Raw genomic sequence first — 13,907 nt, 5'->3', positions numbered from 1 at the left:
TAATAAAAATAAGCTATGAATATACTATTTTACTGCGTACCTTTAGTGTTAGGCAGCGACAGGAGTGGGTATAATTGTTAAAAAAAAATCATGAACTCTTTCTATTTGGTTTGATCTTTTTTTTTTTCTTTTAGTGGTATTGGCAGGCAATTTGCAATTTTGTTTTTTCTATTATAGGATTGAACAAATGAGTAGATGGCTGAGGTCAGGGTCTACTGTGCAAAATAAGGGACATATAAACATGAAATCGGGAAGGCAAGAAAGAACCCTATCAAAATATCAATGCAAACTCATTATTTCTAAAATATATGTGTGTATATGCATATTTAAGTGTGTGTAAGTACTCTACTGTTACCAGCTTCTTAAGATTTTACAGGCAAAGAGCACTTTCACTGAAAGAGACTGTTACACCAAAATTTAATTCAATTTTACAATTCCACACTCAGCTCTAAAGTTAAAACAATCAGAAACTAATAAATACTAGATTTTATGGAAATACTATGTAAGGACATTTATCCAGAAATATTTCTAGATGATGGCACAACTTTTTGATTAGCAAACTCTTAGAGAATGCCACTACATTGCCTGGTCTCCATATATGACACCAGATATTATTATTAACATGTATCTCTATAAAGGCAAAATAGCTGGCACATGTCCAGGCTATGCATCTATGAAAGAAGTTCTTTCCCTTCAAAAACAATAAGTAACAATTTACATAATACCTCTGATTCCGAATGGACACTTTGCCACATGTGAGAATACATCTATAAAAGCCAAGGGACAATTTATACATCTTCTTGGATGTCTCCAGCACTCAAGGGAAATGTATTACAGACATAAACATTAGAAGATACCATTATGTCATCACACTTAATGGTATGCCTCTTGTCTTGTTTGAAAAGATAATTTGAAAAGAGCTATTTTTATGAGATATATTGGAAAATCAAGAGAAAGAACAGGATGGAACATAAATACAGCATTTGGTTAAGAAGCAAAATATCTAATAGCTGCAGACAGACTTTTGGATGAGGTATCAAAGAATTCATCTAGAAAAATAATTTCCTTCAGTAGTTTCTTGATTTTGTACATTCCAGAGGCTACAGATTTATTAGCTTGTGGCTTGACCAAATAATTACATTACTTACCACATCCTAATTTTGTCAAGAATTACTTCATATCATTTCATATTATTTCCAAAATACAGTAACTATGCAACCAGGAAATATGATATCAAAAATGCTAATCTTCTTTGAAGTGTGTAATATGTTTTAGATTTCATTCTATATTCACATGAAGGGTAGTAAAAGACATAAAAAGGATTTTACTTTTTCTTTCTGAAAATTCAAATTTACCTTTTGCCTTGAAGCAGACATAAATAAAACTCTTAGTGTATAAATACAATATCTTCATTTACTATGATGACCTTAATAAATTAATAAATAACTGGAAAATTCAACAAAATGAAAGTATGTATGATTTAATTTTTAAAACAAATGCCTAAACCCTTATTTAGATCTAGTTTTTTCATATAGTTGAAGTCAATTAAGTTATTCTATGCCCCAGGTTTCCAATCTACCAATGAAGACAGAAGTCACACCTGCCTCCTGATTTCTGGTTTTTTTTTCTTCTTCTTTTTTGAGACAGAGTCTTGCTCTGTCACTCAAGCTAGAGTGCAGTGGTGTCATCATAGCTCACTGCAACCTCAAATTCCTGGACTTAAGCCGTCCTCCCTCCTATGCCTCCTGAATAGCTGGGACTACAGGCATGCGCCATCACACCTGGCTAATTTTTCTATTTTTAGTAGAGACAGGGTCTTGCTCTCGCTCAGGCTGGTCTCGAACTCCTGGACTCTAACGATCCTCCCGCCTCAGCCCCCCAGAGTGCTAGGATTACAGGCATGAGCCAGCATGCATGGCCATGCCTCCTGATTTCTAAAAAGTCAGAAACTGCTGACTTTAATATCAGTCAATGCTGTGCTTTAATATTAATGAGTTAGAGTTCTCTACATAAAACTAAGCCGAAAAAATTAAGGTTCTGCAGAGTCTGATTTAAGGACCACTGTCAAACATTTATGAATCTTTCACAGAGTTCAATTATTAGTTGCACAATTAAAACCAAACCAAAGCAAAGAAACTAGTAAGTTAAACATTCATTACTGGTAATCACCTATGTAGCACAAGATTATAGAAAATCCTTCAACATTTGCTCCATTACAAATAACCCAAATATGAGCCATGTCTTACCTTGTTTTCTGCATAAGCAAGCCAGCGGCTTCCAAGAGCAACAGGATTCATGTTTGGCCCTGGACATGGATAGCAGCCTGAAAAATTTCAAATGGCACTATTAAGAAACTTCTTAATAACTTATCTATTGGAGCATCATACGTTTATGCCAGAAAAACAGAAAAATAAACTGCTTATATTTTCTCAAGTATCACATAAAATTCCCATAAGAGTAGTCATTATTTTTATAGCTAATTAATTTTCATTTTTTTCTCCTCTACTTAGTTTCCTTTTGGTTTTGAATTTGTTCCAATAAGAAACAAATCTGGGAAGAACTGCTAATCACTTTTAGCAAACACTGGGCATTTTATACGGTTATTCCTGAACAAAACAATGAAGCGAGGAAGGACCATTTAAAGTTCATAAGTTGAAAGTGCATGAGTCAAGGATGAATTTTGGGAGAAGAAAGAGAAAGGATATGATGGGTTCAGGAATTTAAGGGTCAAAGATAAATGAGACTATCAGACATGACACTATGGTGGGGAAAAAAGAACAAGTATTTAGGTATCGGGCCAATGAGGACAAGCAAACCTCAAAGGATGCCTCAGTAGAAAAATGTTGGGGAACTACATAATCCTAGGTATTTACATTAATCACTCAATTTCATTCTTCTTGCTTCCAGGCCCAGCCAATAACAACAGTAAATTGTTCCGTAATATGTATCTGCTTTTTCCTCTTTTCTTTTTTTTCTTTCTTTCTTTCTTTTTTTTTTTTTTCCTTGAGGTAGGGTCTCCCTCTGTTGTCCAGGCTAGAGTGTAGTGGCATTATTATAGCTGACTGCAGCCTCGAACTCCTGATCTCAAGTGATCCTCCTGCCTCAGCCTCCTGAGCAGTTGAGACTACAGGCGTGCGCCACCACACCTGGCTAATTTTTCTATTTTTTGTAGAATTGGGGTCTTACTATGCTGTCCAGGCTAGTCTTGAACTCCCAGCCTCAAGTGATCCTCTCACTTCTGCCTTCCAAAGTGCTAAGATCACAAGCATGAGCCAATCACACCTGGCCATTCATTTATTTTCTATCTCCCTCCAACTTGATCAGAGGGATAAGTAAAGTCAAGAATTTCCATCTGTTTTGTTCACTGCTGAATCTCCACTGCACTTCACTATACTGCCATTCTAATTATGGTATTACTGCTCTTCTCAAAAGCACTAAAGAAGTACACATTGCTATTGCTTCTAGTCTAAAGCAGTTTGCAGCTCAGCTCCTTAAACTGTCATTTATTTTGAATTTTCATTTTGTAAACAAGAAAATGAACTTAAGAGAGTGACTCTAAAACAAACTCCACATATCACATAAAATAAAACCTTTCTCATTTTATCGCACGTTGTTTAAATAACTATTTGTTTATGCTACTGTTTGAAGGAGTGCGTTTGCGATGCTTTGGGTTTCTAGAAAACTGACCTCAGGTTAACTGTGATATTACTATACCTACTGAATGCATATTATGGAAATATACATTAGACAAAGACACATGAAAAATTGTAAAAGACAACACACTCTAATATATATTGTGTAGTATTTACATAATAGATTAGACTCCCATTAAGTAAACTAATCTTATTCACACAAAAATGTACTTAACGTATGTATATACTTTGTATCCACTGAAATTTTCAGAGCTGGATAAATGAGTGTAAATATGGTATATAAGAAGGTTTTTCCCCTTTTAAAATCTGTCATGAAAAAAAGAACCAATTTCCCATGAATTTTGGTGTCCATTAAAGGTAGCTAATCTCCTGAATTAGTTTTAAAACTCAATACAATCTAGCTCTCAATCAATTCTGATAACCACTTCAACTTCACAAATACTAAAAGAAAAACGCAGTTTACAATTCTTCACTTTACGTTTTGAGTCCATGTTTTTAGAGTTCAGTAGACCTCAAATATTATAGTATATTTTAAATTGTTTTTTCTGCTTGCCAAAAGAACATTTTATAGCTGGAATCAGCAGAACATCAGCCATGCAGCACTATCCCAACCTTATAAGCATGACTCCTTTAAAGATTAACCTTTGCCTCTAGCTAAACTTTGAAAACAAGTGAAGGGGTGGGGAGGACATGAATCTCTTTAACATTAAGACTAATTCTAACTTGTTTACAGTGTTTTTGAACAAATTAAGAGAGAACTGAACGTTAAAAGAACTCAGGTTTCCCAATTTAAATGAAGGTAAAATCCAAGAAAAGCACACTAAATGAAGATTCTTCTATTACTAGAAAAGTAATCAAACAGGAACATGAGAATGATGCAATATTAGACAGCATCCTCCCAGAAAGTTGGTCCTAATGGAGAAGTGACCTAAATTCATTTTGAAAAAGAAAAAAACACAGGCTGCACATGGTGGCTCATGCCTGTAATATTAACACTTTGAGAGGTCAAGGAAGGAGGATTGCTTGAGGCCAAGAGTTCAAGACCAGCCTGGGCAACATACTGAGACCCCATTTCTAAAAAAAAAAAAAAAATTAGCTGGGCATGGTGGCATGTGCCTGTAGTCCCAGCTACCTGGCCACTTGGGAGGCTAAGGCAAATGGATCGCATTAGCCCAGGTATTTGAGGTTACAGTGAGCTATGAGACTCTTTCTCTAAAAAAAAAAAAAAAAAATTCATGGCAAGGACAAATCAAAAGTTTCAAACTTTTTATGAAAAAAACAAGTATCTGCATTTACAGGCCATTGATTTTTCAACAAGGATACCAAGACAAGTCAATGGCAAATGAATAGTCTTTCAACAAACGGTGCTGGAACAACTGGATATTTACATGCAAAAGAATGGAGTTGGACCCTTACCTTATACCACATACAAAAATGGATGAAAGACTTAAAGGTAAAAGCTAAAACAATTACACTCTTAGAACAAAATATTGTAAACTTTCGTGACCTTGGATTAGGCAATGGTTTCTTATATACAACACGAAAAGTCAAAATAACAAAAGAAAAAATAGATAAATTGGACTTCATCAAAACCAAAATTTATGTGCTTCAAAGGACATCATTAAAAAAGTGAAAAGACAACCTAAAGAATGGGGAATCTTTTCTGCAAAACCTGTATCTGGTAAGTGACTTGTATCTAGACTATACCTATTACTACTCAATATTGAAAAGACAAATAACCCAATTTAAAAACGGGCAAAGAAGATATACAAATGGTGAGTAAGCACATGAAAAATGTTCAGCGTCATTAGCCATCAGGGAAACTGAAATCAAAATTACAAAAACTTGTAACCAAAGGGTCACACCAAGAGAACTGAAAACATATGTCCACATAAAATCTTGTGCAGTAGTGTTTATACAAGCATTATCTATAATAGCCCAAAAGTAGAAACAAACCAAATGTCTGTCAACTGATGAATGGATAAAATGTGGTATATCCATACAATGGAAGACAGGAAAAGAAATGAAGATCGGAGAAATACTGCAAAATGGAGGACACTGATTATATCTATGGTTAATGAAAAACACTAGTCAAAATGGACCACATATTTATGATGTCTAAAAAGACTATGAACACCATCCCCAGAAAAAGATGCAAACACACGGTATTAAATAGCATTTCAGAAATATATTTAACCATCATACAGATGATTAATGACCCTGTTACAGTTCTATAAGCTTTGTATTTAAAGCTCCTATTTTATTTTTGGATTATTTTTCATGTATATGAAACATATCACGAATTTCAGGATACTGCATTCTAAGGATCAATGGGTAGAAATTGTGTACAAAGAATGGAAAAGTCACAAGTTAGTTCATTGCATACATATTCACTGAGTGTCCACTATGTGTCAGTCACCTGCCCAAGCCCTGAAAACACCATGGTGGCCTTGTTCACCTTATGCAGAACCCAGAAGAATAGGGATAGGTTTAACTTTTAACTTAAAGTGGGCTTAGAACTCACATTAAGCTACCAATGAATTCTCATAAATGTTAAAAAATTGTTTCTTTTCTTTTCTTTTTTTTGAGACAGAGTCTTGCTCTGTCACCCCAGGTAGAGTGCAGTGGTGTCATCGTAGCTCACTGCAACCTCAAACTCCTGGGCTCAAGCAATCCTCCTGCCTCAGCCACCCCTGTAGCAGTGACTACAGGTGCATGCCATGACATCTAGATAATTTTTTCTATTTTTAGTAGAGACGGGGCCTCACTCTTGCTCAGGCTAGTCTCAATCTCCTGAGCTAAAACAATCCTCCCCCCTCGGCCTTCCAGAGTGCTAGGATTGCAGGCATGAGCCACGGCGCCTGGCCACAAACTTTTTTCTTAACATAAAAAGCAAAGCTCCTTTTCCCAAAATTAAAAATAATTTTATATTTTAAAGCAAAATTTGCATTTCTATCTGTTCCATTTATTATTGATCTTTAACATAAATGCTAACATCAACAAATAACATTAAGATTTTAAGGAATAATTTTTCCTCCTCAAAGTAAAAATAGAGGCCTACGGAAAGAGATTGTTTACTGTACACTCCATTGGTCTCTCTGGAGACTTCATATCTACCTTTCAATTTAAGGACACTGAAAATTACTGCTAATGACATCTATCACTCTTTGTCTTTTGTTTTTGTAATCATGCCTGGGTTTTGGATTTCCATATCAGACAGCTGCTCATGGCCACTTTTTCTTTACATTCAAATACAAAGGTGTCTCCTTTCTTATCACAGTGGATATGTTAACAGTTCTCTATCAGCTCTCTTTACTTGCTCTCTCCACCCTTTGGCACAAATTCCCATGATGCTTGCTCTGATGGACACAGCTGTCTCTACTTATTTTACAGTCCCTTCATTGTATTCACAATAATCAAGGCATTCAACTAAGAAGGTATTATACAAGAGCTTTTCAAGCTATTTTAGAAGTTAACTGCTTGTATAATCAACACAACATCCTTATTAAGTGGAGAACTTGTCATTCTACATGGGCTATGGTACTATTTCTTTAAGAACCAGGTATCAATCAACAGAGAAAAATCATCTTGCACTGGCAAATGAGCTACTACAAATGCTACGTCAGTATACCCTGTTCCACCAGCTCTCTATATCCCAATGTCCTGTCCTCCAATCCATATACCCTATATCTTTCAGCCTAACAAGCAAAATTGGCTTATAGGCTTGGGATAAGATAAACTCAAATTCAGAGAAATGCATATAATCTATATCAGGCCTCCTTCTACCTGCCAAAAGTTTCAGTCTATATAAAGGAATAAGGGGAAGACACAGAAATTGGAGAGAAATAAGCTTCTTCCAAGCTATGAAGTGGAAACAAAGTGAAACTCTTTGTTTCTTGATTTTAAAAATCTGGTCATGGTGAATATTGTTCTAAATACTGACATAAATCACTTTTGAAACTGTAATTTCAAAGAAAAGCAGCTAAATTCCTTCATTCAAATATTTGCCAAATATCATCAATCTCACCAACCTAAAATCACATGCATAAATTTTATCCCTAGGGTTTTCAAGTTAAGTAAAATAATTTGTGACTAAGAATGATACATTTCCTAATGGAAGTATGAAATGAGATATATTACTACCACTAGTAAAGGTATTTGTAGATGAACAGGTTAGGGAGACCTATAGTGAAATGCTGCAATAAATATTATCCAGAATATAAAGAAAGAAATCACAAATTTATGCTGTTGTTGCTTTCTGAACTTTTTCATGCAAAATATTTACTGAAATATAATATACATGCAGAAGTACCCAAATCAACAAAGTGAACACATACACATATATAAATAGCAACCAGACCAAAAAGAAAAAATCACAGATTTCCAAAGCCCCCCTCTCATATTCTCTTCCAGTCACTATTCTCCCAAGGGTATGTACTTTCCTGCCTACTGACAACTATACTAAAAATGAAAACAACTGTCCTCAAAAGACATTACTGGGCTTAAATACACACTTTATTACACTTATACCCAGGAGTTATCCCCAGAAATGATGGTTGTATTTTTATTTACTACTCCTTTTTTTCAACATTTTGACGATTAAGTAACACAAATTTTGGATTTTATGAAATCGACACTAAATAGATTTTAAGTGCCGGGCGCGGTGGCTCACGCCTGTAATCCGAGCACTCTGGGAGGCCGAGGCGGGCGGATTGTTTGAGCTCAGGAGTTTGAGACCAGCCTGAGCAAGAGCAAGACCCCATCTCTACCAAAAAAAATAGAAAGAAATTAATTGGACAGCTAAAAATATATAGAAAAAAAAAATTAGCCAGGCATTGTGGCACATGCCTGTAGTCCCAGCTACTTGGGAGGCTGAGGTAGTAGGATTGCTTGAGCCCAGGAGTTTGAGGTTGCTGTGAGCTAGGCTGATGCCACGGCACTCTAGCCCGGCCAACAGAGTGAGACTCTGTCTCAAAAAAAAAAAAAAAATAGATTTTAAGGTATCCCCAATCCATGAGAGCCATTATACAAACACTACTCTGAGAGAATAAATGATAATCCTCGTGGATCAGGAACTATTGAAAATTCATTACTCTGGACCTCAAGCCACTTCACCAGGACTTATAATTAAGCTGCATGCCACTTACAAAGTACTTGACTACATTACCAGAAACACTGTTGACCTCTCCACAGATTTCTTCTTTGTATTATATTATAAAGAATTCACAGGATGCGACAGAGACTAACACTTTAACAAAACTTGTTTCATCTATTCAGTGGGTCCAGCAATGTAGTGGGAAGTACATAGGAATACATGGCAAAGGTGTCCCAAAAAGACAGTAAGTAAAAAGGAAAGCACAGAAGGCATTAAGAAGGAGTGCTAACAACTCAGTTTCCCATTCACTCTTACCAAATTTGACTGATATTTTGTGCTTGCTAAAGGCTTGCAAAACAGAAGGTCCTATTCCCAAAGGGGAAATCCTTTAGACAGCCAGGAACGAAACCAGTCATACTCAAGAGCTGGTGTCTACAAAGGTACAATTTTCTAACAAACTCATACTTCAAAAATTCTAATTTCTGGATTTACTACAATGTGATTTGTAAGAGAGAAACTTCATGTGTATGTACACATATTTTTTCACTCCTTTAACTATTCACCAGTGTTAATTTTCAGCTCAGACCTATAGATATCTGTACTGATCCCATAGGAATAATTTTATTCATCATCTGATAAATTTTGACAGAGGAGCACTGCATTTTCAGACATACTCTTATCACAAACATTTAAGTTAACTAAACATTTTGAAAAAGAACCACTCATGCTTTGAAAGCAGAGTGACAAATGTGATAAACAATTGGGATAAATGTTTTCATCTTTAGTGAACTGGGTTTTATTATTAAAAGAACATAGCAAAAAATAAACATCATTAATATTTTTTATGTTAGCAAGAACAATGGACATACTATGCCTTCCATGAAACTTCCTCAATCCTAAACAAGCTGAATAACTTTTCCTCTCAAGGAGACTACTGTCTAGTGACAAGTAGATAGAAAATGCATACAAAATAGAAAGTAAATGCTTTAAGAGAGGCAGAGATTACATGTTATAAAGGCATGCCCAAAGCGTGTTGGGTAACAAAGGACATCTGTAATCAAATAAAAATGTATTAAATAAGTTTAAATAGATGAAATACTAATCATCACTGCCACTCTAAATGGAAGACAGCATTTCCTAAACATATTTGACCCGGGCATCCTGATTTGCACAGCATGTTGAAAGTCTAATGTTTTGCAAACAGACAGTGGGAAATGTTATCTTTGGAGGATTTAGGAAAACAACGGTTTACTACTGGAAGCTAAGAGGGTCAGGAAAGATTTCACGTAAGAATGACTATCTACATCAGGCCCAGAAAGAGGTATAGGATTAAGATATTGTGGGGAGAGTAGGTGCTAGTGAAAGGTCATTCCAGTTAAGAGAACAAAGGAAAAATGCACCTGTAAAAAGTCGAAAATGAGTGGTTCAAATTAAATGTGGCATAGGAAGCATGAAATTGAGTTGTAGAAAAGATTTTGCAAGAAGACTGGACTTTCATAAAGAAGGTTTTGGTATACTAAAAAGCTTGGGAGCTTGGCTGGTAGGAAATAGACAGGATGACCATATGTCTATGTTGGCACAGGACTTTCCTAGTTTACATGTGTTGACCAGTGTTAAATATAGTAAGGTGATAGTTCAAATCAAAAGACTGCAGTTTAGATGATAAATTACACTATTACCTGGTAATATTTTAAAGTTCTTATCTTTTAGACATAGGTAATAAATATGAATAAACTAAATTCTATAATGCCTGCAATATGCTTCCAAATAATTGGGGAAGGAGTCTAAATGAAAAAGAGTGTCCATCACTTGATAGCTGTTGAAACTACATAAGTACACACATTTCTATTATACTACTTTCTCTAATTATATACATGTATGTATTTCCCAAAATAAAAAGATTTTTAAATGACCTTCACAGGAAATGAAATGGTATATCTGTGGCATTAAAAATTTAATCAAAATACAACATTTTTGCCATAGTCCTAAAACATTACATCTTTACCTAATAAGCCAAATTATTGAAAATGGAAGACATTTATATATTTAAGGTACATTTAACCATTTTAAGATATCTAAAAATATACTTTATTTCTGCAAGAACTTCATAATTTCAAACAGCAATAAAAACTAAGAAGAATACATACTCTATTCTCTCTTCCACTTAAAGGCATTTTTACTTTTATTTCCATCATACATTGTTTAACTAAGAAATTATAGTAAAATTAGTAATATGAAAATTTTTTAATTGCTTTCTTTAAAAATGTGCCAGCTTCTATACTGATTCTGCCAATATATTTTTCCAGGGCTTTACATATTTACTTTATTCCTGTCATACAGAAAATCTGTTAAGTTGATCCAAGTAAGGGCTTTCCACAAATTCTTCTATTAAGAAATCTCTAACTGCCAAATACTCCCCCAGAAAAGCTGCAAATACTATCAATTAAAAAAAAAAAAAACTTTTAAAGGAAATTGTACTTAAAGCCATATAGTATAAAAGTTTATTTAACAATATTTAAGGGGTTTTTTAAAAAATTTTTTTAAAATATAAGTTCTGATTTGAAAAATATATATTTTTATCACCTTTTGGTTAAATGACAGGTACTAATGTTAGTAGAAACATATTTCACTCATATGTAGAATTACAACATAAGATAAAAGCCATATCTACATCAATTCATCCAAAAATTTATTATGCTAATCTAAGCCTAAAACATACTATTATTATGTATAATTTTATCCATTTTCTCCCATGAAATAGAGTATTATGAAAGATCTATTTCATACAAATACATCAAAATCATTACAAACTTTTGTGTGCTTCAAATATAGCTATAAGGCTAACATACAAATCAAATTATTTTAAATTATTCCTTTACATTTATGCTGACTTTTTCTTTCAAAATTTTATACTGGATATTAAATCAATTACTAAAATCTGTGTTTTTTACTTATCCATAATAAAAACTATACTATAAATATGCTCTATAAGATAAATATCTCCACTATTAACTTATTTATATTTATTACTTCTCTTTAGTCACTGCTATAACTGACTTTATACCTTGCCATTTATTACAAGGAAAGAAGTTAACAGCTATTGACAAAAGTAATATTATTTTCAATATAAACAATACAGTAGAGCCTAATGTTTAAATGGGGATTAAAATTCAAAACATACTCTGCCATTTAAATAAACTATCTTTAAAAATAATGATTTTGGATTTTTTTCCCCAATTTAACACTCAGCTGAGACAGCAAGATATCTTTATTTAACAAAGAAAAAAAAAGGTAGCTCTAAGCTCCTGCCCCAATGTGAAAAATTGAATGTCACTACTAAGAAATATAGACTATAAGTATAAAATTAAAATGGAGTCACAACAGAGGATTATGACATCACAGAAGCCACCATACATATATCTCTGATTAACAAAGAACAGCAAAAGACCATTGATAAGATAGAAAGACAACCGCTCAAGAAAACCTGGCATCTGAATCTGACTGAAATGTTCCTACTCTGTTCTGATTCACTTCTCTATGCCCCATATAATTGGAAGAAATGGATAGATTCACACATGGTTCCTGAGATAGGTTCCATTGCCTTAATTATTGTAATTATGAGAATTACAAATATGATATAATATATTAATGCATAACAGCTATATATCTCTGAGAGAAAGAGATTACAAGCATTGAGGGGATGAGTTTGTCTTATTCTTCACAGTCTGCAAAATGATAAACATAAGATACACAATATGATGTATATAATCATATATAGCATATAGTGCATTAATTGTATCAAGAACATGAGCTCTACTACCCAGTGCTTGACACATAATAGATATTCAGTGAACATCATTTAAATAGATGTGATATTTCAGAAGATGCAACAAACATACTCGGGATTACCCAGTCATACTAAAACTGAGATCCATTAAACTATCTCTGCACTATATACATATCAGACTCCCTGGAAAAACTCAGCTAGGCTGAGTGTGGTGGCTCATGCCTGTAATCCTCGCATTCTGGGAGGCTGGGGTGGGAGGATCACTTGAGGCTAGGAGTTCAAGACCAGCCTGAGAGAGACCCTGTCTCTATAAAAATAGAAAAATTAGCAGGGCATGGTGGCATGCGCCTATAGTCCCAGCTATTTGGGAGGCTGAGGCAGAAGGGTTGCTTGAGTCCAGGAGTTTGAAGTTACAGTGAGCTATGAGATGCCACTGCACTCTAGCCCAGGTGACAGAGTAACACTCTGTCTCAATAAAGAAAGGGGAGGGGCAGGGAAGGGAGGGAAGAAAAAAGAAAAACTCAGCTACAGTTGTTTTACTGAACTACAGTGAGGAAAAAAAATTCTGCCTCCATACAACTTTGGGCTCAAAACTGCAACACTGGCTCCTGCTGGAATTTCCAGCCTTGCCATCCTGCTCTGCAAATCTCAGACTTGCCAGCCTCTACAACTGCATGAGCTAATTTTTTAAAATCAGTCTCCCTCCTTCCCTTTCTCTGTAAAATGTGTTAATTCTCTGTGTGTGAGCACAGAGTTCAGATCCAGATTCTATGCTTATTTCTGCACTTTTGGATAGCAGTAGAAGTTAAAGGGGTGACGGAAAGAAGGTGGGAAAGAGACAGAGACTGACATATTCCTCTGAGTTTCAAATCCTTCATATAGGATAAGCCAGGGACCTCCTCAAATATGGTATGTTAATTAAGCAGTTTAACGACAACTTTGAAAATATAAAATAGCTACATGAAACTAAATTAATCACAACTACTCAGGAAGAGTATATAAGGAGTAACTCAGGCAACATAGAACAAAGCTTGCTCAGTAATATGAAAAAATGTGTTAGAAAGTTGATAATACATATTATACAATTAAATAACTGAATGAGGACATTATCATAATTGAAAACCCATGAAATACTGTTGATACGATTATAATTTGTTTTCTGACTATATCAAGTAAGTATTATAAACACAAATGCATATGATAGGAAATAAAACAATTTGGTACATACTTGTAACAAAGAATTTTTTTGTGAAAGTACAGCTATCAAAGGCAGCGATTTTCTCCTGCAAGACTACGACGAGGATCCTAAAATTAGAGGAAAAAAACCAACACGGAAAAAAGAGGTGAATATGAAATTCTATAAATTGAATCA

At 34.5% G+C, this 13,907-nt stretch overlaps 1 protein-coding gene across 3 annotated transcripts in view; it reads right to left on the bottom strand.

The window, feature by feature from the left end:
• BCAS3 (breast carcinoma amplified sequence 3) overlaps nt 1-13,907 on the bottom strand; it is a 507,686-nt gene that overhangs the window by 481,591 nt on the left and 12,188 nt on the right. For all 3 annotated transcript variants that reach the window (XM_012648451.1, XM_012648453.1, XM_012648452.1), the window contains exons 2-3: nt 13,764-13,840; nt 2,247-2,323 (exon numbers count right to left, since the gene is read on the bottom strand). In XM_012648451.1, the coding sequence (XP_012503905.1) occupies nt 2,247-2,323; nt 13,764-13,840 (154 nt within the window). The remainder of the gene's footprint in view (nt 1-2,246; nt 2,324-13,763; nt 13,841-13,907) is intronic.

The sequence above is a fragment of the Propithecus coquereli genome, unplaced genomic scaffold (assembly GCF_000956105.1).
Source record: "Propithecus coquereli isolate 6110/MARCELLA unplaced genomic scaffold, Pcoq_1.0 Scaffold285, whole genome shotgun sequence".
Lineage (NCBI taxonomy): Eukaryota > Metazoa > Chordata > Mammalia > Primates > Indriidae > Propithecus > Propithecus coquereli.
Note: the sequence above shows the minus strand (reverse complement) of the source record. Positions and strands in the feature narration are given on the sequence as shown.